At 44.4% G+C, this 27,895-nt stretch overlaps 1 protein-coding gene across 1 annotated transcript; it reads left to right on the top strand.

Annotated features, from left to right (window-relative positions):
• On the top strand, positions 1-24,072 carry LOC126534375 (AB hydrolase superfamily protein YfhM-like). The gene is made up of 7 exons (XM_050181648.3): positions 1-189; positions 13,722-13,952; positions 14,930-15,060; positions 16,246-16,358; positions 20,627-20,804; positions 21,252-21,388; positions 23,577-24,072. The coding sequence occupies exons 2-7, from the start codon at positions 13,764-13,766 to the stop codon at positions 23,993-23,995; spliced, it is 1,167 nt and encodes a 388-aa protein (XP_050037605.2). The 5' UTR covers positions 1-189; positions 13,722-13,763; the 3' UTR covers positions 23,996-24,072.
• The last annotated feature ends 3,823 nt before the right edge of the window (positions 24,073-27,895 follow it).

Genomic DNA, 27,895 nt, shown 5'->3' with positions numbered 1-27,895 from the left:
CATTTATTAGGCGTTATGTAGCCCTGCAAATTATGAAACGTTAGTCGCATCACAAAGATAACGCCCACAGCGATACGTAATAAAAGGTCCGTTCTCCTATGCTTTAAGTACAACACTGGCCCGAATTGACAGGGGTCTTACCCTGTCGTCTCGACTCGCCTTTGACGCAAGTAAAGAAAACATTTCACGGTAAGTGTGACGGCCACTTCAGGTGCACCTGTGCCTACCAGATCAATTACGAGTGCGTAAATTGCAAGTGTGTCCATCCCCAAACTACACAATCGGTTAAGAGAAAAGCCGTATCGGATAGCTTCGGAATAATTTTTAACAATTGGTGTTTTCTATGGTACACCAAAATCCAAGTGCACAAGCTTTATTACCCTCTCATTCTCATCGAAATGCGGACGCCCCAACCGAGCAGCTAAAAGCCATAGCCGCTTAGCCACCAAGCAGGTAAGAATAAGGAGTGCTAGTGATGCATTAGTTTTGCGTTTTTTGCAGCACGTTTTCGGTGAGGTCTTTTGAGTTCAGTTCTGGCCACATGTCATTTTTATGAGATCATATTTTCTATTATAAAACAGTGCACAAGCGTGAGCGAGATTTAGCGCTTGTTACCCACCGACTGCGAAAATATTGCCACCCCTAGTAAAGTGCAACTGAATGAGAAAACATAACTGAGAATAAACTCGTAAAAGTAAAGGGGAGAAACCGCCTATTTAATTGGCGCGCGGAACAGTTCATTCGCGCATCAATAGAATGCGTTATAACGAAAAAAAATGTGTGCTCTTTTACTGCTGCACTAAAATAGGTCCGAAATCTGACGTCTTTTCAGCACCACAGGAACAAAAGAAATACAAAATAGGTATAGAACTAGCATGTTGTTGGCAATGATGACAGTCTGCAAAGCGACCATTGCATATTTCCAAGAACCACTGTCGATGATACCATATCCTTTTCTCACAGTGATGTTGCGACGTACTATGTCAATAGAAACTGCGAACCCCATAACTTCTCCTGAATCATGAATCGTATCTTTCACGGCAGGGTGCCTGTAGATTCTCTGTGGTCATGGTAGATTTTCAAGGACTTGGTTGCTATCAAACGTGCGCTGATTAATTGAGGAAAAATTCCTGCAACTGTTAAGACGCATTCGTCCCTTAGTGAACGCAAATTAGCGTTTCTATTGACTCTAGGCAGGAGCACCCTGTGGGTGAAACGAAGCTGAAAGCCTCAGATTTGTGGGTTCGTTGCATGTGTCCTTAAGCGTTTTGCAAGTAGGCCTTGGGCTACTTCAGAGATAAGCTAGAAGCACGCAACAAAGAGCAGTGTTGTTTTCATGGCCTCGCTGACCGTGCGTCGTGAACAGAATAAACCTACCCGTTTTTACCTGTTCTTGTGAATTTGAGTGCTTGGATACTTTGAAGGGGCCAGCTATCACGAACGAATCAATGTGTATGCTGCTCTAAGCCATACCAATCAAAGCAGTCAAATGACGAGACAATTTATTTGGTAATATAAGCTGGAGATATATGCACGTAACGATTTACACGTATTTGATACTTGAAGAAACTAGGAATTGACGAGAATCAGCTGTATGCGTTAAGAGACAAAGCCGGCAATATCATTACTATTATGGGTGAGATAGTTCAAGTGGCTGAGGAGTTCTATAGAGATTTATACAGTACCAGTGGCACCCACGAGGATAATGGAAGAGAGAATAGTCTAGAGGAATTCGAAATCCCACAGGTAACGCCGGAAGAAGCAAAGAAAGCCTTGGCAGCTATGCAAAGGGGAAAGGCAGGTGGGGAGGATCAGGTAACAGCAGATTTGTTGAAGGATTGTAGGCAGATTGTTCTAGAGAAACTGGCCACCCTGTATACTCAATGCCTTATGACCTCGAGCGTACCGGAACCTTGGAAGAACGCTAACATAATCCTAATCCATAAGGATGGGGACGCCAAAGACTTGAAAAATTAGAGACCGATCAGCTTACTGTCAGTTGCCTACAAATTATTTACTAAGATAATCGCAAATAGAATCAGGAACACCTTAGACGTCTTTCAAGCAAAGGACCAGGCAGGATTTCGTAAAGGCTACTCAATAAGAGACCATATTCACACTATCAATCAGGTGATAGAGAAATGTGCGGAATATAACCAACCCTTATATATAGCTTTCATTGATTACGAGAAAGCGTTTGATTCTGTCCAAACCTCAGCAGTCATGGAGGCATTACTGAATCAGGGTAAGAATACTGAAAGATATGTATAGCGGCTCCACAGCCACCGCAGTCCTCCATAATGAAAGCAACAAAATCCCAATAAAGAAAGGCATCAGGCAGGGAGATACGATCTCTCCGATGCTATTCACAGCGTGTTTACAGGAGGTATTCAGAGACCTGGATTGGGAAGAATTGGGGATAAAAGTTATTGGAGAATACCTTACTAACTTGCGATTCGCTGATGATATTGTCTTGCTTAGTAACTCGGAGGACCAATTGCAATGCATGCTCACTGACCTGGAGAGGCAAAGCAAAAGAGTGGGTCTAAAAATTAATCTGCAGAAAACTAAAGTAATGTTTAACAGTCTCGGAAGAGAACAGCAATTTACAATAGGTAGCCAGGCAGTGGAAGTGGTAACGGAATATATCTACTAAGGGCAGGTAGTGAAGGCGGATCCGGATCATGAGACGGAAATAATCAGAAGAATCAGATTGGTCAGGGGTGCATTTGGCAAGCATTCTCAGATCATGAACAGATGGTTGCCATTATCCCACAAGAGAAAAGTGTATAATAGCTGTGTCTTACCAGTACACACCTACGGGGCGGAAACCTGGAGGCTTACGAAAGGGTTCTACTTAAATTGAGGACGACGCAACGAGCTATGGAAAGAAGAATGATGGGTGTAACGTCAAGGGATAAGAAAGGAGCAGATTTGGGTGAGGGAACAAACGCGAGTTACTGACATCTTAGTTGAAATCAAGAAAAAGAAGTGGGCATGGGCAGGACATGTAATGAGGAGGGAAGATAACCGATGGTCATTAAAAGTTACGGACTGGATTCCAAGCGAAGGGAAGCGTAGCAGGGGGCGGCAGAAAGTTAGATCGGCGGATGAGATTAAGAAGTTTGCAGGGGTGACATGGCCACAATTACTACATGACCGGGGTTGTTGGAGAAGTATGGGAGAGGCCTTTGCCCTGCAGGGGGGGTAACCAGGCTATGATGATGATGATGATGATAATACTTGTAATAGATTAGATTTCTGGGTAATTGTCTATTTTCCCAATTACATTGTTTACGTGGCCGCGCTCACTGCATTTCAATTACATTTTTGTTTTCTTATTGCGTGTAACCATTTACTTTATGGAAGAGAGAAGCTGCAATTACAGACGCTCGTTTGAGAGCAGGAATTTAATGGGAGCTGCAGTAGCTGGGGGGGGAGGTGGGGGGAGGTGCTGAACGTCCGAGATCGTGCCATGCATCAACCTAGCAGCCTGTTTGCGCATCTTCAGACTGGCAAAGGCGGGTGCTCAGTATTTGTTTCTCATATTGACTCTTGTCGGCCGATGAATTTTTCTAGTAATGCTATTTCTCGATAGTAATGGGCACTTAGGTAGTCAATGCTACTAAATCGCAAAAGGATGTTGTTTTTTTCCTTTTCATGGGCTCAAATTAGATCGTCCTCTGAAAGTGCAACAAAAATAATACTCTGTGCTTGATAGTTAAAGGATCCAGAGGCTGAGTAAACGCAATATTGTGTGCAAATTCTGTATGCGGTAAACCATCGCGTTCCGCCCCAGCGTCCTCATTGATTCTACTGAGTGTTCTGGCGTTTTCACCCTTTCCCTCCAACATCACACTTTCATTGTGGCTTCTGATGAAGTCATCAGAAGCCACAAACGGATAGGAACAGCAACGGATAGGAAGAACCACCAAAAGAATCTTTAAATGCATTTGTTAGTGTACGTAGGTAAGCAATTAATCAAAGGCTGCTGCAGTGGGCAAACAGAAAGCGCGATGCCAGCTCCGTGTATTGCTTGATTCTTGCTTACCACCTTCCGTGAGGAAACCGCAGGCGCGTCGCCTGCATTCCCGGCGCTCGCAGCTCTCGACCGGCTCCCTTCCAGCCATTCTGATACGTTTGCCTCTAGCCAACGTAATGACTCCTACTGCCACTCCGTTATGGAGCGTATTCGCGGATCATCTTGCCCACCTACACCGGCTCCGTCGGCAATCGAAGAAGTTCAAGATAGAAAATTCTATATTATACCGATACGTGTTTCATACCGAATTTTGTCTCTCGGGTGTGTGAAGAAGGTAACGTGGTATATGTATATACTTGTTTTCGAGAGCGCGGAAGAGCGTGCATATTGCTGGTATATATATATATATATATATATATATATATATATATGTGTGTGTGTGTGTGTTTGTACATGTGTGAGCTCCTGAACAACACTTTGCAATGTATTTACCATGGCGCAAATCGTTGAACCGGATCATCGAAGAGGTACGGCGTGCAGTTGACTCATTTTCCTCTCCTTAATTGGCATGGAAATAGCCACTGTCTCTCTCTATGTACTTTTTATGCGAAGCATATTACGAGAGCTCAACCCAGCTCCTCAAGCGCGGCGGTGTCGCCTTCAATACCACGTGACACCGTGACGTCACGACAGAGAAGAAACAGGGCTCCAACTCGCGCCGTCGCTCGCGGCGTCGCGGCGGTATATGGACAAGAACGGCACCGAGAGCGGCGCTGCTGCGCCGGCGTTGAGAGCGCCGCATGCGACGCAAAATTCTATTAGCGGGTGGTACCCCTCTCCCATCTCTCGTTCGCGCCGCCTTGATTGCCTCCTGCACTGCGCGTGTTTAGGCACGTTTCGCGCCGCGCGCGGTGTGTGCTTACGTGTGTGCGCGTGGAGATTTCGTTCGAAGGGCGGTGTACAGTCTGTTTCATTTAGGGGAAAACTCGGAGCGCATTGCATCGCGATGCGGAGAGCGCTTGAGTCAGGCGGCGGCAGCAGCTCGCGCAGGTGCTCGAGGGGCGGGATCTTGAACGGCGTCGTCTGCTACGGCGGCGCGCGCTGACCGCATTGTCGGGAAACGTTCTACTATCAGTAGAACGGCGTTCTACTCATCTCATCGTTACGGCGTGAAATGAGCCGGTATTCTTTACTATGCGTTGTGCGACGCCAACTGATACGCCTCGAAGGTAAGTTCATCGCTGCAGGGCAGTCATAGACGACGTACTGATTCCATACATTATTGACAGCCCGTTTCTGGAAGGCGACTATATATTCTAACGCGATAGGTCGCCGATCCACACTGCACGTGTGGTGCAACAACAGCTAGAAGAGCGCGCCAGGCACTCTCTTGGAGTGGCCGCCTCAATCCCCGGGCGCCAACATCATTTAAAATGTCTGGGGGTTGAAAGTATCGCTGGCGCATCATGCCCTCTATCTGTCGCCCGAGGATAGGCTTCGATCTACCATCGTCAGCGACTGAGACGTGCTGCGAATGAACACATCCCTGATCAAGTCATTCTGCACTTCACTGCCTTCCAGGACGAGCGCTGTCATCGCTGCCGCTGGGGTCATGACGAGATACTAACTGAAGTTCCGAGCGTGACGTGTCCAATTCCCCGCCGGCGGGCAGAGTCTGTCTGGTGTAGCGAATGATTGTCGAGAAAAATCATTTCCAGCTCATTGTCTGAACCTAAAACATTCATTTAATAGTATCCGTTTGTTTCATCGTGTTCGACTCCCATAGTTATCATTGTTGAGTGCTTTGTTTTCCTTTCGAGTCAAAGACTGAACACGTTGCGCGCACATCTTGGTGCGTCTTGTCGCTGCTTATTACGGTAGCACACACAGTGAAGAAATATACGTGCACTGCCCCTGACAGTAGCACGCTTCCCGACAAATGCGGCCAGCGCGCGCCGCAGTAGCAGACGACGCAGATCACGACTCCGGCCCTCGAGCGTCTGCGCCTGCTCGAGCTGCTGCCACCGCACGACTCCATTGCTTGCCGCATCGCGATGCAATAGGTTCCGAGTTTTCCCCTAAGTGTGAAACAGACTGTACACGCTTCTCTTTGCCTTTAAGAAGATCGGTACGCTTGACGATTATTTTTATGGCTGCAATGCGGCGAAAGGGCAGCGTCTGCTTAACCATGTAAGTGACGCTGAGCAGGTGATTGGAAACGACATCGTATGTACCGCCGGAAAAATCGTCAGCACATACGATGCGGCACATACATGCGGCACATACGAGCTAAAGTCATTTTTGCAGTTTCTCACAATATGTTTGCTACAAATCCGTGTAGTCTCTGATGGCGACAACGGTCTTCCATCGACACTGTGCGGAAATAAACAAAATATATCGCTGCATAGCACAAGTACGACATGCGCACACAACTTTAACTAGTGCGTCCCCTACAATATGGAATAGAAGCAGCAATGTAGACAGCTTGGCCATTTTTTAACAGTGCTCAAGAGACGGAAGTTGAAAGTATTAGTAATCATTCCTGCTTCAGCAATGCCGGCGCGGCCAAGACGCGGGCGCGTATCGTCCAGTAACTCGATCGATCGGTGCAGTGGTGAAGCGGGAATGAACTCCGGTCATGTTCAATGCATCGTTCACATATTCAATTTCTCGGCACGCGTGAACTTCGGCCACTGCTAGCGCATACAACAGAAGTGGTTTCCATTCTTGGGCAGCGCACACATAAACGAAACACGAGAAAGAAGACAGGACAAGCGCTCGTCGAAAAACTTAGTTTTTATATGAATAAAAGGATTATGTACCGAGTAATTATTAAATTCATGTGGATTACATATAAAAACCGTCATACACTCAGGAGTGATCAATGAACGAGCTCGCTTCGTTTGCCAGTTGTTTACTTCGCTCGGCGCACCGCAGTAATCCATGTGTGTCGTCTGCTTTTTTCGTACCATTTTCTTGTGAATCGGCAGAATTTCACTGGTGGCATCAACCCTTTCGTGTTTACATTGCTGTCGTGACAGTTAACAACAAAATAATAATTTCCGGTCATCCGAAGAGGCGCCGTCGCAAACAAGAGACGTTTGGCGCGCAGCGCGAACTGAACGCGGGCGCGAAAGGGAAGCGGCGGCGGAAACCTACACCCGTTGGAGATGAAATCGTTCCGCCAGGGGAGAAACGAGCGCTGGCGTCTAGGATGAAACTTGGCGTGCGGTCGTCCATAAGCAGCTGCGCTTGCCTCTGCTAGACACTCACGAGGTGAGATGCCTCCTGGAGACAGCTGCTCGTTGGAATGAGAAGCGAAGGTTGCGGCGTGCTACAGAGACTGATTTTCTAGGTGGCTTTGGCTCAACTCTTGCAAGATGGGCTGGGTGGGAACCGAACCAGGGTCTCCGGAGTGTGAGACGGAGACGCTACCACTGAGCCACGAGTACGATGCTTCAAAGCGGTACAAAAGCGCCTCTAGTGAATGCGGTGTTGCCTTAGAAACGAGCTGTTTGTAAGGCTCAGGCGTGCATCGCTTGCTCAGGCGCACATTTCGTTGCCGCGCCGAACGCTGCGTTGCTCGACGCTCACCGCGTCCAATGCGGGGCGCGTAGTCGCTGCGCCGTAGCCCATTGTCTTACACCCCTTGGCGGGTCGACGGGAACGCTGTCGCGTTCCACTCTTGAAGGCGAAGCAGAGTAACGCATGAGTTGTTTCTTCGTCTAGCCGAACCAAATATAGCCAAGCAACAGCAGTTCACCAGACCAAACAGTGGTTCAACAACTAAAATAAAGGCTAGTATGCTTCGCATCCTGGGCTTAACCTTAGCTAAGCCACAGCTATTTTTTTTTATTTTCCCGCGGTTATCCAGGATTTCAAATGGGTATTCTCTGTTTCCAATTCTTTCGGTCACATTGCGCTTTCGTCGATTTTAACCCTTCCACGGACTTGTATTTTGTCTATTTACCCTGCTGCTCACGCTGTTAACTAATCGTAAATCTTCACAACCTTAGTTCGTCTCAAGCTGCGGTTGATGTTTGTTATATCCTAGTGTTCAATGGGAGAAAAGCTTTCCTAGCAATGAAACCGCATCCCTGGCGTCGCGGGTGATTTAATATTACTAACACAGCGGTCAAGCCGCAACACTTGCTATAGGCTTGATTGGCATGCAAAACAGCACTTCGATAGGTCCTTAATATAAGCGGAACACGCACACATACATAGATGATATACTGAGGCAGAAATCACGATGGATGATCATCAATGTATGCGCTAGCTTTCTCGTGGGACCCGCTGCTTATCCGTACACCTACCCGACGTGGTTGCTTAGTGCTTGTGGAGCTGAGCTGTTAAGCACGATGTTGCGGTATCGTATGCCGGCCACGGCAGCCGCATTGCGATGAGGGACAAATGCGAACACACCCGTATACATAGATTTAGGTGTACGTTAAAGAAGCCCTGGCTGGCCAAATATCCAGAGTCCATCACTATGGCGTACATCGTAAGCAGATCGTGGGTTTGGCACGTAAAAGCCTAGAATGCATTATCCCCATGCCATCCGCGAATCACCAAGCCCCATGGACACATCTGCAGACACACGGAGTGGTAGCCTCATTAGGAACCACCTCGTAAATGACACCATGAATTAGTATATCTCGCGATCGCAGCACCGCAGTCGAAGCCCTGTAGCAACTTTCCCTATTTCTAGTATCCGTACTACTACACATGAAGCGGCCGCACTCACTGCGGAGTTGTTCGTTACAAATAGGCGCTATCAATTTAATATATGCAAAGCTATCTACCCTTGTCCTTCCATGTGGACTATTCGTTTCGTAGCCGCACACCTTAATATTTGTTTCTGTTTCACGTAACACGCCAACATCCGATTGGTGTAAGGAAATTGGAAACGACGAAATCTATTTCACCTATGCACTGGAAGCAGTTAAAGATATACTGCGCAAAATATTTCAGCTGCTATCTCTTGACTATTTCTTGTTACACGTCACATTGTAGGTTCATACAATCTAACTGAATTTACTGCGCGACATTTGAGGGACTCCAGCACTTTGAAGTCTTCGATTTTAATTCCTACAAGGGAATTCAAACCCGAGTTCACGGTTCTCCTGCACTCGTTACTATGGAAACACAGGCATGTTGCAAGCTCTCGAGTTCTCGCAACTGTAGTTGATTTATGGTGTGCGGAGATAAATATCGGCCGCTTTGCTTACAACCGTTGTTTGAGCTTGCGTAAGATAATTTAGTGCAAGTTTTACGCGGTATATTGCTTTTGGTGTATTGGTATCTTCAAGAAACGCGTCACCTGTAAAAAAAACAGCATCCGAGGCCACTATTGTTTTCCAGCGACCTCATAAAATGTCGATAACAAAATCAAAATACCCATATTTTAGCGATTTGCAAGTTTGTTGAAAAGCATAACCAACCGCAGCAGGCGACAAGGATCATTCGTTGCTGCACTTGCTTCCTCAATTTGCAAAGGTGATAAGGCGTGCAGATGACACTCCCCACTGCACAACGGGAACTTTACGGTAGTGTGCACTGCTTCTAAGGAAGTTGCTTGATGAAGTAAAGCCAGGCTGAAGGGACGTTGTACCCTTTATCGCGTCGCTGCTGAGATAGGCACGTGCATGCGACATTTCTTAGGACACAATGTGACTAACTGCGCCTGCTGACAAAGCGACGCACTGCCCGGAGCACCACTTGCCAGCACCGGTCAGTTCGGTACTTTTCTTTTCTCGGCAGCAAAAACACCTTTGCTAGTAGTTATTCTAAGCGATCTCTCCTTGTTGGCGTGACAGTGCTCTGCATACGTGGCTACAACTATCCTGGCCCGACGTTACGAAACTATGTCGCTCTAATTCTTTTAGAAACTGGGGTGTTTCAGTTGTCATCGACTCTTACTGTATCCTATATTCAGTTCTTCTAAACCATGTCCTTCTTCATTCACACATTTATTTTACTCTAATCATATCAGTCACTTGGAGCCTCCTTTCAGTCACTTGGAGCACTGACAAAAATATAAAGCCAGCTATGTCTATAGGAGCCGAGTGCGGTGGCGAGCCCACATATCCCAAGTTCTGGCGTTTTTGTGTTTTACATCGCATTTGAGTGTTTAAATGTCAAGAGTACCACGCTTAACCCGTTGGCCTATACGAAATTCCTTAGGTAAAATTTTCATGCGAGCATCTTGTTCAGATGCGTGAAACGAGTGAGATTAATTTCAGCATGCTTCTTGTATTCGTCACAACGAAACGCTGAATTCTCTTGCGGGAAATTGAAGTCAGAGAAGGAGCGCCTAATAGCTTTTAATCAAGCTCTACAATCACAGAATGAAACCGAGACAGCAAACGTGATGATAGTTCAGCGGTACTCTTGGCTGAACAATGTTGAATTGAAGAATAAACCCTGTACACTTGAAGAATAACCCCTGTAACTATAAAAGCTGTAGGTGCCAAACCTAATTGTCCCATCATGGATAGCGATATTGATGTCGTAGACCAAGTTCCAGGGAAGCTTGCAACGGCTGAGGAAACTGTCATTGCAAGCTATTGCTCACGAACTAAGAATGAAGATTCCGTCTCTAAGACACGAAAAGCTAGACTGAACGCTAATGACCTCGGCTTTGGCGGATCTAAAAGGCGCCATTTTTATGTTAACGACCACATGATGCTGAAAAAAAGGATGTTCCCTAAAGCGTTGAAGCTTGAAGCTAAGGGGGGAACATGGCTGGATGTATCTGTGGAGGGATAACTGCCGCATCAAGGCGAGAAAGTCAGCTGACAGTCGGGTATTCCGCATCGCAAAGGACACAGACCTTTCTGTATTTAGCCAGACGACGTAGTTAGTCTCTGCCAATCAGCTATTGCAAGTTAACCTTCATAACACTTTAACACGTATTAGTCAACAAAACTTCGTCACCGTTTTTTTTGAAAGCCAAGGTTTATCGGCTATCCACTTTAACGCACGCACTCTAAGAAAGCATTGTGATGGCATTTATGCTTACCTGGCATCCTGTGACTACCACAATTCCTTCATCTGTATGCCTGAGACATGGCTCTTATCTCACAATAAAAACTATTCCCTGCAAGACTACCTGATTACTGTCAGTCACAATTTAAAAGTTATTGTACCTCTGCTATTGTTGTATCATCTTGCATAATATACAAACGCCCAAACGACCTCCACTTCTGAGCTCACAACACTGAATCTATTTGGATTGCAATTGATGTCTAACAGACACAATCTGTAACAGAGTGGATAGCTGGGCATTTGGTTTGCATGCATCTTGAAACTGTAAAAGCACTTCGTCCTGTCCACTATCTTCGTTCTCGTCTTCGTGCGCTTTTACAGTTTCTAGTTACACAATCTGGTGCTGACAAAGCTATCCTAGCTTGCATATATCGCTCACCATCATCATGTGTCTCTTAGTTCTGCTCAGCACTATACGAAAACCTACACAAGATACCTGGCGAAAGGAAAAAAATGTTTTTACTATAGGCAATGTAAACGTGACCCTTCTGGATGAAGCCAAACATATTGCGGTTGAATGTTCGAACTGTTTTGAAGGCTTCTGTAATCAGCAGCTGTTTACACTGCCAACAAGATGTATCACAGGTGGCTAAAATATGCTCATTGACCTAGATCTACCTTACTAAATATCTTGCGATGAGTGTGGTTTAATACCACTTGTCATTACAGGTTGCAATCCCATATTTTGTCGCTTGTGATTTGCATCACCACGAGCTCAGCGTCCTTTCCATAGGTACTTGTTTACCAAAGTTCAATTCATAGATTCAAACTCTTCTTTTGACTAGTCGACGATAAAGCTGCAATGAAATGCAGAGCTAGCTATTGTAACTTTTTAATCCGTAATACAGCAATGTGTCCATGATGCGAACAATTTTGTTAAATGTACTAAGATGTATCCCGTGCCACATAACCGATGGCTCACAGACACTTTGCTAGTGCGCATGCGTAAGAAGGGCAATATGTAGGACAAAAGCTAAACCTTGCCCATTTACTTTGAATTGCAGAATTGACATTCTTGAACAAAAATATGCTAAACAAATTGCTGAAAGATGGCACAAGGAGGTACTGCTAAATTAAAATAATGAAGCTGGAAGTATTACTATACAGCGGAGTCTCTTAAACTCATTTTTGAATAAGAACTCAAAAAGACTGGCAAATAAGTGAGATTTGCGACCCTAGGGCTGCTTTCTACAATCCATCAGACATTGCAAATGAATTTAACAATTTATTTCAGTTAATAGTAAGCCCCTTCCTAACAGCCCTGTAACAACAGCCCAGAGACGACCGCAATCATTTTTTGTCAGTGCATTCAGGATAAAATACACAATGTTACAGAACCAATAAAGGCACAGAGTGCTGATCTTGAATCAGTACATCCAAAATATTTTACTGATATCGCTGCTCACCCATTTTTATGCGTAACAACCTTGTATTTAAACACGGTATATTTCCATATAAACTTAAGAAAAAGCCACAATCGTTCCTGTACTTAAAAATGCCGATAGGGGGTGGATTTCTAACTATCGTCCTATTGCTTTGCTTTCCGTATTCAGCAAAATTATAGAGAAATGTTTTGTAAGGCGTCTAACTTATTATTTAGAAATATTTGACCTTGTTTGCACCAGACAGTTTGGCTACCATGCAGGTTGCTCTACTAATCTTGCGCTTCTTTCATTCACTGGTCGAATTAAGGACTTCATTGGCGAAGGTAAATATACTGCAGCAGTGTGCATTGACCCCACACAAAAGCGTTTGGTTCAATTCTGTATAGTGTATTATTGCTAAATAAAATGCTATCGGTGAAGTAGAACTGGCGCTGGCTTTTGATCACGATTATTTAACTAGCTGGAAACCAGGCTGTTAGCATTTCTAAACAGCTTTCTAATTTTAAATAATTGATAGGAGAGTTACTCATGGGTCAGTATTTGGCCCATTACCCTTCGCTATTTGCATTGAAGATTTTCGTGCACATTGTGGATCTTCTGTATGTTTGTGGCAGTTTTCTTATTTTCTTGAGTGAATAAATAAAACTTTTCTTCTTCACCATATTCTACTCAACGACAAATTCCGGTATTTTGAGATAACTGTACCGAATGTAAACAGACATACCCCATAGTACCTATGGTTGTACATTTATCAAGGATGACATGTGTGTTTTAACCACAAGACCACCAATTGTCATGAAAGCACTGCACGAATAGCCTGTGACAATATTGAAAACTTCTTTGCATACAACCTTCCCAAGAATAAATACTTCTTGTATTTAATGAAGCGTTAGAAAAACATTTAGGTAAGTGGTTGTCGAAAAACGATCAGAAGTTGTGAACAGAAGTTGCGATAGGTGCCATAAACCGATGTAAACAGGCCAGTAAAATATCGCTAAGAAATAGTTCTCTTTTGAATACAAATGCGTCACCCCTTTTTGTGGTATTTTATTCGCCCTTGTTATAATTAGTGCTGTTGAATTTGTCTTTGGCGTCTTTGTTGGCGTTGCTCTCTTTACTGCTCGCGTGTATTGCACGTACCACAAGAACATCGGAAGTTAAAATAATGAACGTTTTCGTAAGAAGCAGCGAAGTGTATTTCGCACACACACACACGTCATAACTGTAATCAGATCAGAGATTGAGGCGAGTCTTGGGTACCGCTTCACATCCAGAGAATTTGCACGCTGTTTTTTTCGTTACAGAGAGTGTCTATAAGCAAAGCCACCTGAAGAACTGCCACTGAGATGGCTCTCACCATTTTCGGCCAAGCGCTGTTCTTCGCCATAGCAACCGCTATGGGCCTCTGGATGCAGGGATACGTGAAGCTGCAGATCGCTGTGCACGGTCCCTCTGTTCTCGTTCCCGCAAACAGAACGGAACCGGCAGAATTCTACAGCGAGAAGTTCGGAAAGCACGCATATTTGACGGCAAACGTAAGTACACTGTCGTTGACAGCGTTGCCCGCGTCTATACGCCTATTGAATCCATTGGGTGTCGATAATGACCAAAATTGAGATTTCAGTAATGTTTGGTGGCGGGTATATCAGCGATGGATTATTTTTAGTTTTGTTACTGCTGAGTCAAAGAGGCACATGACAGAGTGCTTTTCATCAGCAAGCGAAGGTCAAACGTCTCCGCACAAGGATCGTATATTAAGAGTAAACAGTTTTTCTCGGATACATATGCTACCCTTCTGGACTTAGTTTTTACTGGAAATTAGGGGAACAAAGTGGTGTGAGTCGGAGAGAAATATTCCACAAACAGCTCGCACAACTAAATATAAGCTTTCATAATGTTAGTTCCTGGACAACTTGGTGCTACAGTCTTCATAACTGTGGTACAACACTTAAACGCACGGGAATAATCAATAAGGGAGAGTTTAGAAAGCTATTGACACGCAGAAAGTGCTTGTCACTTGCGATGCATCTTATGGTACCAAATACATATGAGAAAAATATATAACTGCGACAAGAAAGTGATAAAATATATGCTGAGAAGTTAATTACGATATTGCAACATATGGTATTTTCTTCATTGACTTACAGATCTTTGTAGAGGGAGGGGGATCCGGAAGGAAAATCGTTCAGTTACGTAAGAAGTTCAGAGAATCAAACATGGCCACTCTTGTAATGTCGACATTATTCAGGTTCTTTCGCTTAACACAGAGCTGTCCGGCGGTATGAGGTAAGGTGCTTCCGAACAACAACGTGGCCACTGACGCTTACAATTTTTTTAATATTGTTCAATCTTAACATGTAAATTCCTGCAAGCCATATATATTTTCTTAGAGTGGGTAATGACATCTGAATGATTATTGCAAGACACTGTAGTCGAAGATATACTAGAACTAGTCTATATGCCCATTAAGAACATTGTTGGTACATTTTGCCTTCTCTCTTCTCTTCTTTAGAACATTACATTCCACTATGTGACCAAGGGCTGCGATGTTGAAAGCCGTACAATGCTGTTGTTCTTGCACGGTTTCCTGGACTTCTGGTTCATCTGGAACAGACAGATACCAGAGCTCAGCAAGGAATTCTGGTACTTACAACGTCTCTGCCTTTCCTTCCTTTCCCGAAAAAGAAAGACACGACAAATAAAAAAAACAATCCTGCAAATAAAGAAGTGGCTAGGCCCGTACCGTGTTTTAGATAATACAGGAGTATCCCCATAAGCAGAGCTTTAGCAAACGTTTTAGTAACAATTGACGGAATCTCCCGTTTTCCTTTCTTCAAGCTTAGGTGGGCCTTGTCCTTCCCAAGAGCTATTCCTTACGTATCATTTAGGCGACGTCTAAATGTACGAGTAATCCCTGTGCAAGTATGTTAATGGAAGAGTGATCGTAAATTTTCAGGATCGATGCATGCGAAATGAATTACTTTTCCCTTGAATTAACACATCGCTGCTCTAGCAACCCTACATTATGATAAACGCTGTTGCCTGTTTCAGCGAACACACTCAATTTTTAAAAATTGCCTTCAGAGGCTGCACAATTCTAGATCGGCAGCTAGTCCCAGTCAAAGAGGTGCACATTACGTGCAGAAAACGTTGAAATGCGTAATCAAGGACTCAACAAAAATTAACTAATTCTCTCTTACCTAATTACGTTTTGGCTCATGCTGCAAGTTATAAATTCTAGCAGAAGAGATTGTAAGCCATATCTTCTTGAAAATAATTGTGTTGATATCGCCACTTGAGAGGTATGCGTCGTCGAACTTGCAGCGAAAATGCGCTGTAATACCGCTTACTTTCTTAATAAAACACCGTTTTCTACATTGAAACTCAAAAGTAACGGGAACGCCAATGCATTTCTCCACAAATGTCGGATTCATCCTGCATGCGGATTCACCCTGCAAACACACACGGCTGGTATTTGTAAATTTCAATATCTTTCATAAGGTAATTAGTGTGAAACTTAGTTTTTTATTTACTCATTACGTGGCCTTTTGGAGTACGTCCGGTCAGCAACTAGATTGGTTTTACGTAACAAATCTCATTTTAAAAAAATTGAAATTTCGCTGGCACACCCTGTATTGCGTAGGAAATCAAACTTTCTGAGACATCCCTCTCAAAAGTTAATGCAAATATAGAAGCCTGAAACGTTCTTTGTCACTTTCACACTTAGCAGCTTTTGTCGACGCTGCTCGATTGTCGCCGTTACTGCTGGTAATCTGAACCAACGTTTTCATATAACAAATGATTACATGACTTACATCTTTCCTGCAGTGTTGTGGCCCCGGACATGCGCGGTTACGGTAACACCACACGACCGAGCGACACCGCCGAATATCTCATGCCGAAATTAATCGGTGACGTCAAAGGACTTCTGGACAAACTGAGTAAGTATCGCTTTGTTTTTCGTCATGAGTGTTCAGAGACACAGTAGGCATGTGCTAAGAAGGGGGCCGTAAGTGTTCAACAAAGTTTAACAAATAAACTTGTACTAGTACATACCAGTTCTCTTAATGTATCTGCCCAAAACCCTAATCAGTAGGTCATCACTTTCATGCAAAGGGTGCCAATGTATCTGCTTGTAAAAATCGCGCAGAGATGAATGGGTAAGAGAAGAATCTAGGTCAAACTTGTTGCACTCTGGATGCTGTTAACGCCGATTACCACATATTTACTGCGAGACCTTTAGTAGGTGTATTGCTTCTGCAAGGGTGAATTCTTCATGCATTTCGCCAAGTATATTGCACAGCAAACGCGGACACTAAAATGCGGCATGTCTCCGAAACAAACAGGCCGGCAAGATTGCAGGGCCAGACGAAAACGCGCCATAATCATTATTCACTGTACAGTTAAGGAAAGCATAGTCACCAAAGTCATTCGGGTATCTTGCAGCCTTTAATGCTACATTACTTCTCTTGAGCACACATTCTTTTTTCACATCTCAGGTGGAAGAGAACACACACTGCTTCAGTAATACTGCGAGTGGCATTTCATATAGACATCCATGGAGAAGCTGAGCATTCTAGAAATTAATCTTTTTTGCTGTAACGTAACTGATAAACACGATAGACCGGAGACTGTTGTGGGTGTTTTCTCAGATACAAGTCACACGGTGCTCACCTTGAAATCATAGCGCTATCGTTGTGAGGCTAGTTCCGACTCTTAGTGTCACAAGCACAAATCTATGGTAGTATTATTGCCGGAGAGAATCAGTACTCCAGACATTACAATAAAAACTGCGAGAGCCCAAGAAAAGGGATAATAGTTAGCATTCATAGTCGGCGGTGTAGTAAGCATACTTGCAGCTAGATGCATCCTTTTAAGGCTGTCGGTTAAAAGGATTACGCTGCTGTTTCCAAATGTTGTTCCCTGAGAAAATTTTTACCTGGACCCAATATAGAGAGAGCCGAAGAAGAAATTCCAGGGCTCTGAACGCACCAGCTCGGCAGGAGGCACTGAGGAATTATGACGAAAGAGAGTCTTCTGTTACCGCGTGTAGCCTCAAGCTATTCACGCTGATTTTCTGGTAGTTTAAGAAAACGTCTACAAGGGAGGCGCCGAAGCGTGCTGACGTTGTAAAAAGCGGAATTTTAAAGCGCTACACAGGAATCAAAATTAACGCCGGCCAAAATGACAGCACTTCTTTGGAACGTGTAGTGACGGGAAATTATCCTACCTCCAATGACGTGCGAGACAGCACGAATGATCATGCTGTTATCACATGCACTGCTCTAGCGCTTTTTGCGTGACCTTAACCTTTGCCTGATCTTTGCCTGATGTTTTTACTTGATCTTAGATAACGCGAGAACGAAAACAGCACGTGGTGTGCTACTGTGCCGTTTTCTCATCGTTCTTCATGTATGCAGAGCATCGAATATAGTTGAACGCTTGTAAAAATTAGATACTCAGTTCTTATTATGGGGCATATTTGTATTGTGAGACGAAATACAAGCACCTAAATTGAACACAAAAAGCGCTTCGAATTGAAGACAACAAGCACCGAAATTCAGCCGCAACGGCCTGTATAAAACGGGAACTGGATCACAACTGCGCAACACTAAACGGCACTTTATTGACAACTGATCGCAACTGCGCTTTATTCCATCATACATTAGTGGGAGTTCGTGTTGGAGCTCAATGGTCTCGAATTTACTGGAAAGCACTTCATGCAAGTCAACGGCATGTCAGTTGAAACTAAAATCGGTAATAATTACGCCAGCGTATTCATAGGCATACTGGAATCAGTGTTTCCTAAAGCTGCTCGTTATACTCACTGTTTTACAAAAGGTTAACAAACCACGCGTTTCTAATCTGGTCCCACGGCGACGAACAGTTTCTTAAGTTTATTTGTCAGTTCAACTCAGTAAACCCAATCATCACGTTTTCCTCTACATATGAGGCCTCCGCAATAACCTTTTTGGATGTTAGAATTAGTGTGCACAAAAACAAGCCTATAACATCAGTTTACACAAATTCAACCGATAATCACCAAATCTTCTACAAAGAGGAATTGTTACATTACAAACAGCAAGCCCGTACAGCCAAGCTCTGCGTTTTAAGCGGATATGCGCTAAAAAAGAGGACTTTGCATCGTACTATGAAGAAGTCGGTAACAACTTACTACACCAGCGTTATACTGCCTCTTTTTACAGCGACGCGATTGAAAAACCGGCCTCGTTGTCATGCGCTCCTCAAAAGCAAACCAGCTTCCCCCGATTTGCAGACTAACCTTATGGTGAAGAATTGAGCATTACCAGATAGCATAAATCGTTTCCTCCAGGAACAACATACCAGACTCTTACAGAGCGATCAAATGCTTCAAATTGCCCTTGAACCTCTGCGGCCTGTATACAGACGTGTCACCAACCTCACAGATGTTGCCACGTCTTCCAAAATTAACTCAGCTAACTTCAAAAGCTGCCACAATGTGGAAATCTTCGATGCAAATTCTGCGCGAAGATGGGTATCATTAACAATGAGAAAAGCAACGTGTGTTCATATTAATGAAAAATCTAAGCCCATTCCAAATGTAACCCTTGTGACCTAGTATATCTCCTTGAATACATCATTTTCCGCGCATAACATATCGGACAGACGGAAACCCCTTTGGGGCTACGCCTAATTAATCACATATAACATGTACAATCTATACCTGAGCTCCTTATAACCTAACATGTGAACAAACATGGCTACCCTTTGCCAAACCATAAGAGGCCACTACTTTAAAATGAGGATTCTTCATGTACTATGACAGAGAGCTTGCGACTCATTTCGAACACATAAGTTTAGCACACTTTCAAGAGGAATTACTGAAAGTAGAGGTAAGCTCTCATGCGTACCCAAGTACCAAGTGACTTGTTTCTAAGTGGCCCTACATGTCTGGGGCAGCAATGAATATATTTCCTCTTTGCTTTGTGCATTTACAAGTTGTTATTTAATCTCGCCTAGCATGTTTAAGAAGCTATATGCATATCTCCGCAGCTTTCATTGGAAATTCTTCCCCACCTCTTTCTCTAATATTGGTCATTATTATTTTAATTTATCACATATTTCCATATTGCATTCATAGGCTACCTGTATTTTTGAATTTGGTGTATATGCCTACGCATCTGTTAACTTGAGTTAATGTGCGGGTCTTGATATTATTGACGCCGCTGAATGTTTGCGCGCTTTTATTCATGAAGCCGTAGGTTTCTTCTTCTTTTCTTTTATTGGATATGCTCCAGTCTTACGCACGAAATGTATAAGTCGAAGTCAGGGTGCTTGCAATGGCACTTTTGATAAAGGCTCGACCGCGACCGAAACAATAAAATTCAGTTTGTGCTTGCTTTTCTACGTGCGTCTGCAGTTATCTTACTTTAATCGACACCACATCGGAATAAACACTCGCATTAAATATATATATATATATATATATATATATATATATATATATATATTATAGGAGCGCGAAATGCGTACGCTATAGACAGACGCACGCAGAGAGCAGAGAACGAACTTTGAGAGCAACCGACGAGGAGCCGAGTGGCGGTGGCACCGGAATTGGATCCTCTACATATATATATATATATATATATATATATATATATATATATATATATATATATATATATATATATATACTGGGAACTTTAATTGCGAGAGAACGTCCTGTCGCACACTGTCGGCACACCCGGGAATAGGGAACGCAGCCCTCTCTTATTTGACAAAGCCTGCGCGCACTCTCGAGCAAATCGTCTTTGTCGTCACCATCGGGTCTCAATTGAGACAGTGGCGCGGCAATAAATACATCATAAAGAATGTTTCTGCGTAATTTAGCACAGGGCCTTTTAATGCGCCTGAAACCATGGCTAACTGATGTTGCCAGGCAACTTCATCATTTTTTGTGATCCTTGATTCAATGACGGAGCGGTGTCACGAAAACCAGCTTCTTGAGAGCCGCTGAGGGGAAACGTTAGAGTTTTATAATACTTTTTCCACCTGTTTGCCTTTTACAATATTTCCTACCTAAATCGAGCAAGTGGCTTTCCCATAAAATTTTTCGAAGTGATTACGACTTGTTTTGTTTTTTGTGCCAAGCGCTTTTCCCGCCGTGGATAATTGAAGTACTTGTCAAAAAACTAAGCAAATACTACATTTCCTTGCTCACGTTCAGACCCCGACCACAAGCGAGAAGTTGTGCTCGTGGGCCACGACTGGGGTGGCATGATCAGCATGTGCTTCGCTACTTTGCACGAGAAGATGATCGACAAGATGGTGCTCATCAACAGCATGCATCCCAAGGCCTTCATTAAGCAGCTTTTCCGCAGCCCTACGCAAATGAGGATGTCATGGTGAGGCTTCTTGCCGCTCTGAAGGAGAGTGATGATTGTAAGCCTCTGTGTTAAAAGGGTCTTTAAAAAAAGTTTTCACTGAACATATTTTTTTATTATCAACACTTCAACTCCTAATAAAAGAGTCAGGAAATGTGCACAGAAAGATATCGCTCGCTACAATGTTTAGAACCAGACAAAATTCGAAGAAAAGACCACTGTATTGGAAAGGCACAAACTCCTCTCACACAGATAACAACAAAATTATAGGGCTACCTCAAATCTGTATCGTAAGTTTTCATTGGCGCAAGAACATTTTCATTTTGTCGTTTATTTTTAGCCATAAGCAGATTGTCGTTGGCCGCAGTGGGGAATCCATTTGCAGAAGTGTTACTGACACAGTTTCTTCACAATACGTGCATCAACAACATGTTGGTCGCCTCAGATATGTACGTTGTCTTTGCGCAGGTACCAGCTTCCGTTCCGACGCCCTGTAGTGCCCGAGCAGTACCTGATCCTGAAAGACTTTGCCTTCTTTGATATGGTACACAAGGGCTTCACGAAGGAGGAGGAATACGCCCACAAGTACACCTACTCCAAACCGGGTATGCCTCCTCTCAGTTATTGAGCTTTCACGTCTCAGATTGGCATATTGACTTGTAACAGAAAAGTGAAAACTCTGGATGGAAATCGGTGGCAGAGTCAAAACGCTAGAGGAAGTACTACTGGCATATTTGAGCGCCCTGCAGTAGTTCAATTACAAGGGTATCTAGAAGGCACGCAGAAACTTAAAAGAAAAAACAATCGACCATTCTGCCTTATAGAAAACAAGCAAAGGAGAAGTGGACTAGAACTAGATAACTGGTTCTCTATACCTTAACAACATACACATTCAGAAATACAGCCTCACTGGAGCGTGATTACTGCGAAGTTGGCTAATAAAATAAAATACGCTGTGATTCAAAATCAACATTTATGACTCATGGATTGAATTGACGGGCCCTAAAAAGCGAGCGGAATTTCAATATTAGTTCAATACTAAAAAATAATATAAAATCAACGAAAAAAATATTTCCGTCATTGGTCACGGCTCAAATTATCCAGAGTGAAACGTAGAATTAGGCTCAGAAATAGGTGACGTCACGCAGCCAAACCTGAGACGCCAAGGCATAGTGAGAGAAAAATGTCGGATGAAAAAATTTCCCCATTGTTACCCCAACCGAACAACTTACCCTTATAGCAGATGAATGCACTGATTACCGGCACTGATTTCGGCACAGCTCAAGAGGGCTGATTTCTGGGCCTAGCATTCGCTTTTGTCTCCTATACATTACTGCCAACCTTCGTTGATACGCATCTCCACACATCTAAAATAAAACGTGGCCATGCAAGCCTACTTATAAAGTTCCGTGCTGCATTTAGGAGAGAATTTTTGTTTATATATGTATCATGATCATTAAAATAATTATAATAATAATAAAAATAAATAATAATAATAATAATAATAATCAGCCTGGCTACGCCCACTGCAGGGCAAAGGCCTCTCCCATATTTCTCCAACTACCCCGGTCATGTGCTAATTCTGGCCATGTTGTCCTTGAAAACAACTTAATCTCATCCGTACACCTAACTTTCTGCCGCCCACTGCTACGCTTCCATTCCCTTGGAATCCAGTCCGTAACCCTTAACGACCACCGGTTATCTTGCCTCCTCATGAAACGCCCTGCCTATGGCCATTTCTTCTTCTTGATTTCAACTAAGCTGTCAATAACTCACGTTTGTTCCCTCACCCAATCTGCTGTCTTCTTATCCCCCATAACGTTATACCCATAATTATTCTTTCCATAGCTCATTGCGTCGTCCTCAATTTAAGTAGAACACTTTTCTTAAGCCTCCAGCTTTCTGCCCCGTAGGTGAGTACTGGTAAGACACAGCTGTTATACACTTTTCTCTTGAGGGATAATGGCAACCTGCTGTTCATGATCTGAGAATACCTGCCAAACGCACCCCAGCCCATTCTTATTTTCTTGATTATTTGAGCCTCATGATCCGGATCCGCTGTCCCTACCGGCCCTAAGCAGACGTATTCCCTTACCACTTCCAGTGCCTTGCTACCTATTGTAAACTGCTGTTCTCTTCCGAGACTGTTAAACAGTACTTTAGTGTTTTGCAGAATAATTTTAGACCCACCCTTCTGCTTTACCTCTCCAGGTCAGGGAGCATGCATTGCAATTGGTCCCCTCAGTTACAAAGCAAGGCAATATCATCAGCGAATCGCAGGTTACTAAGGTATTCTCCATTAACTCTTATTCCCAGTTCTTCCCCATCCAGGTCCCTGAATACCTCCTGTAAAAACGCTGTGAATAGCATTGGAGACATCGTACATCGCTGCCTGACGCCCTTCCTTATTGGGATTTTGTTTCTTTCTTTATGGAAGACTGCGGTGGCTGTGGAGCTGCTATAGATATCTTTCAGTATTACTATATACGGCTCGTCTACACCCTGATACCGTAATGCCTGCATGACTGCTGAGGTTTCAACTGAATCAAACGCTTTATCGTAATCCATGAAAGCTATATATAAGGGTTGGTTATATTCCGCACATTTCTCTATCACCTGATTGATCGTGTGAATAGGGTCAATTGCTGAGCAGCCTTTACTATATCCTGCCTGGTGTACGTACGGTATACGTATAATCCTGTCTGGTAGATGTATATGTGTATGCATATGATCCACGCAATGAAAAGTTCCTTTCTTAGGGGCTCTAAACTTTACCATTGCTTCTTCCCGCAGGAGCACTGACTGGTACCATCAACTACTACCGCGCCTTCAACAACGACAGTGACCAGTTGAACAAAATACCCTACCGCAAAATCAACGTCACTACACTCATGCTTTGGGGCAAGAAAGACGAGTTCATTACCACGCCCGTCGCCCAATACAACCAGGAGTGGTTGTCGAATTCGCTGGTGGTCTACTACGAGGGGGCGGGTCACTTTGCCCAGCGGGAATGCCCCGAGCATGTGACCGAGCGCATCCGCGAATTTGCTAGCACGGGCAACGTGAATGTGTCCGAGGACAGACGTTGGTCGTGGTGGCAGTCTGCTAAACCTCCATGCAGCGAGTCCAAGGTAGCAGGTGCTGGGTGGACACCCCAGGGTCTTCCTTTCGTTCCTGATGGTGCGGAACTTCCCGAGTCTATGAGAGCATAGATAACTTCAGTCTCCGCGACTTTACTGTTTGCAGTCGTCAGAAACTAAAGCTTTGAATAAAGGCGCTAAAACACAAAGGCTTCTGATATTACAAAATGAGCCTATGGCCCTTTACTCGTGGCTGTGCATGCTATGGAATATCAGTACTCCCTGCAGCAAAAAATAGAAAAAATACGAGACACACAACTTTTTCTTACTGGTAATAACGGGCATTGTGGTAACGGTTCCTTTCAATGCTATGCGGCAGCTAAAACAACAGACTTCACAATTACGAGCTACAGGGCCACAACTATGTGTACAGCAATGGCTCTTTTTGAATACGTCATTCTTATGCGGTAGAGTAAGTGCGCTAGCAACGCAATTAAACACTTTATGTCTGCAGTTCCTGGCTAAGCACTAATATATGTAAATATTAGCGCTGTAAAACCACAGTTCACAAAAATATGGCAAGTCAGTTCGCATTCTCGATGACCAGTGTCCAGACTAAACACACAGAAGTTAGCAACCGACTGAACGTAGTTATTAATGTGCTTCATCTCAGAGGTGGTCTTTCGGAATCTGAACTATGCTACTCGACTGTGCCGAAATTTCTATAGTATGGCAGGGCAACGGGGGTCACTAGATTACCTCGCGCCTTACATGTGTAAGATGGAGACATAGAAAGTTTGAAGACGCTGCGAAGCAAACTAGCGCTTCCAGTTTGCTACTCTGCGCAGGCATGCTGTAAATGGTTTAGAAAATTTATGAAAGGGCCCGTACGATTGATTTCCCACACCGAATTCACTTAGCTAAGCTGTTGGTGCGCAATTTATTAGCCAGAAAGACCTCTCGCTTAGATAAGTGTGCTCCCGAAGAGGCAGCGTAACCGAGGCCTGGAAATTTCCTCCGGGAAATGCGCACTAGTGCCATTTACGCGCAAACCCATGACAAACTAGAGCGTAATGATAAATGGCCAAATATTACCACGTGTTCGATCGTACAAGATTTTAAGTGTCATAATCGGCAGGGACTTCTCACGGAGCCTCCAGGTATCATACGTGAAAAAACGGTTGACACGCATCTGCCAGCTGTTCAAATTTTTCACTGGCAAGACCTGGGGAATGTCGACGAGTGCCATGTTACAACTGTACAGGGTGCCTTTTTTCGGCTTTCTGCGATACCGCTTGCCAGCAATAACAACGCCGGTAAAACTAATCTACGCACAATATAAAGTCTTCAGGCTCAAGCGCTCCGGATCTGTCTAGGCCTGCCTCAGAGTGCATCAACAGTGGCTACGATAGCAATCGCTAGCGAGACCACCTTGGCAAGACCCACATTGAAATTGACGTACTCAGGACCCAGACAAGGCACCTAGCCAAGGTCACCACGTAGCCTCTCTAGCAGCCGAGAGACCACGCATATCTTTCAGCCAAACGATTACCGCACATGATGAATCATTGCCAGCTTGTTTCACTCCGTTTGCGAGACCTTCGATTCCTCCACGGTGCCTCACTCAGCCAAAAATCAACCTCACAATACCTGGCATCGCGCAAACAGCTGATCTATCATCACCAGCTCTTAAAAAGCTCAAGCTACTATTTTTTTCCGAGAACTACCACGACTCTACGCATATCTACATTGGTGGATCTGTCCTACCAAACAGCTCCGCGGCGGCAGTCGTGATACCAGCGAAAGTTAGAACAGTCAAATTTAAGACGACTCAGGCGATAACGTCGACGGCAGCAGAGCTCGCAGAGCTCGCAGCGTTCTTTACTGCCCTTCATTACATTGGTGAAGAACCGTCACACACGCGGACAGTATTTTGCGATTCGAAGGCGGCACTGCAGTCTCTACTGTCACCTTTACGACGCGGACCACGCGAGCAGCTAATATTTCACATTACAGAGACATTCCACCATATAAGTGAAGCAGGCCACGAAATAACCTTCCAATGGCTTCCAAGTCACTGCGGCATTACCGGCAATGAACGGGCCGATCAAGCTGCCCGCTCAGCCCATACTTAGGAGCACCACGTCCCAATTCCACTTCCTAGAACTGACGCAGCACGGAAGCTCCATCTACTTGCTCGGCAGTGCACCGCGTCGCAATAGAATGAGCCACATTTAAGAAATACGCGACTGTATTCACTTGATCCCACATAAGTCTTCCAGCGCCATAACGGCTTCGCCGACCAGACGCCACGCTTTTGTATCGACTGTGGTTGGGCGTTGCCTTTACCATAGCCTATGCTTTCCGCATAGCGATGACCGACACCGACACCTGTGACCACTGCGGCCATGGCGAATCGATTGACCATATTTTGTGCGCTTTACGCAGTACAGTCCACAGAGGTGTGCCTTAGTCACGAATTTCACCAGCTGGACGACCAACCGCTATGGAAAAAAATAAATTTACACCATCGAAAGGACCTAACATCACAGAAGAAGGGCCTGCAAGCACTATTGCGCTTTTTACGATCTACCGGTCTTTGTGAACGTCTAACTGGAACGCCCTTTGTTTGCGTGTGTCTCAGTGTGTGCGCGTTTTTTTTTTTTAACGCTTTCCTCTCTGTCTCCATTCTAACCCCTATCTCCCATCCCCAGTGCAAGGTAGCAAATCGGAGACTGATATCTGGTTAACCTCCCTGTCATTCTTCTTCATCTCTCTCTCTCTCTCTCTACTCATGTTACCATACGAGAGCGAGGAGGAAGCATAGCTCGGATTAGGGCAGACGAAATGGAAGAAGTGCGGTCAACTGATAGCGTTATGGCACATAATGCATATGTTGTTGAGGCTATATTCTTACCACAAATCACTGCGCACTCCCATTCGACAGCGCATTCGCCCCTTCAGCGCACCACCATTAGAAGAATTACTGTGGAAGTGTTACGCATTATTTCGACATTTCTGCGAGAGTCTGGAATGACGAAAACAGGGTGACATATTAGGCGCAATAGCGACGCTCCATCGCAGGAATTGCCGGCCAGGTCAGCGAGGCTATCCAAGCCTGTATACATGACCAGTACCACCGCCACTGTAGTACAAAGCTGACTGTACGCTTTTATTGCAGTACTAATTACGGATATAAAAAAACTCCATATTTATACGGGCCTATAACTAACTGGCCATAAATATATTTGTGCGGGCGCAAGCACCCGTCCCTTCGTAGGTATTATATGTGATCGCGCTGCACACGGCTCAAGTTCAGCTGCCTCGGCAACCAGTACCCTTTAAGGAGCTGGTCGGCGATGTCGTCGACCGCCAACCGACGACAAAATGCCTGCTCCATTCGCATAGAATGACTGTTTCGAAATAAATAAAATACGACGGCCCGTCGATCGCTTTGCCGCTGTCTGCTCAAAGCCACAGGCGAGAACCAACTTCCTTGTCTATAATAAAAATTCATCTCGCGATTACTGCCCACGCTAATTACATTACCACTCAATCAATCTAGTGGCACACTTATTGAAGTCATGCTAATTTTAAATGCGTAGCGGTGATACTGAAGCTGACGTTGTTTCCGGTACATGCCACGTTGGCTGTCTTCGTTATTGGCCAACTTTGCCATGAAATTCGTTTGCCAAGGTCACCCATAAGCATGAAGACAATACTACGACGTAGTGACAATGATGTAATTACGAAGAAGAAATGAGGGTGATAGAATGACGAAGTGGTATGAGGATCATTTCATATCAACAATGAGATGCTGATGCTGAAGGGACGATGGCATAAGGACAATTTCTTGATGACTATAACACGAGGACATTGGTATGACTGCGAAGGCATGGCGTCGATGGTGTGACAATGACGATATGATGAAAGCCGGAAGGTGAAGCTGGACGGACGACGATGATGCGGCAACGAAGGCATGGCGACGACACTGTGGAAATGAATGCATGAGAGCGGCTGCGTGAAGATGAT

The sequence above is a fragment of the Dermacentor andersoni genome, chromosome 7, assembly GCF_023375885.2.
Source record: "Dermacentor andersoni chromosome 7, qqDerAnde1_hic_scaffold, whole genome shotgun sequence".
Classification (NCBI taxonomy): Eukaryota; Metazoa; Arthropoda; class Arachnida; order Ixodida; family Ixodidae; genus Dermacentor; species Dermacentor andersoni.
The sequence above is the reverse complement of the archived record's forward strand: the minus strand, read 5'-3'. Positions and strand labels throughout refer to the sequence as shown.

Coding starts and splice junctions, on each gene's coding strand:
- LOC126534375 (XM_050181648.3), top strand. CDS start 13,764: ATGGCTCTCACCATTTTCGGCCAAGCGCTGTTCTTCGCCATAGCAACC. Junction 13,953..14,929: donor ACGCATATTTGACGGCAAAC/GTAAGTACACTG, acceptor TCTCTTCTTTAG/AACATTACATTCCACTATGT. Junction 15,061..16,245: donor GAGCTCAGCAAGGAATTCTG/GTACTTACAACG, acceptor TCTTTCCTGCAG/TGTTGTGGCCCCGGACATGC.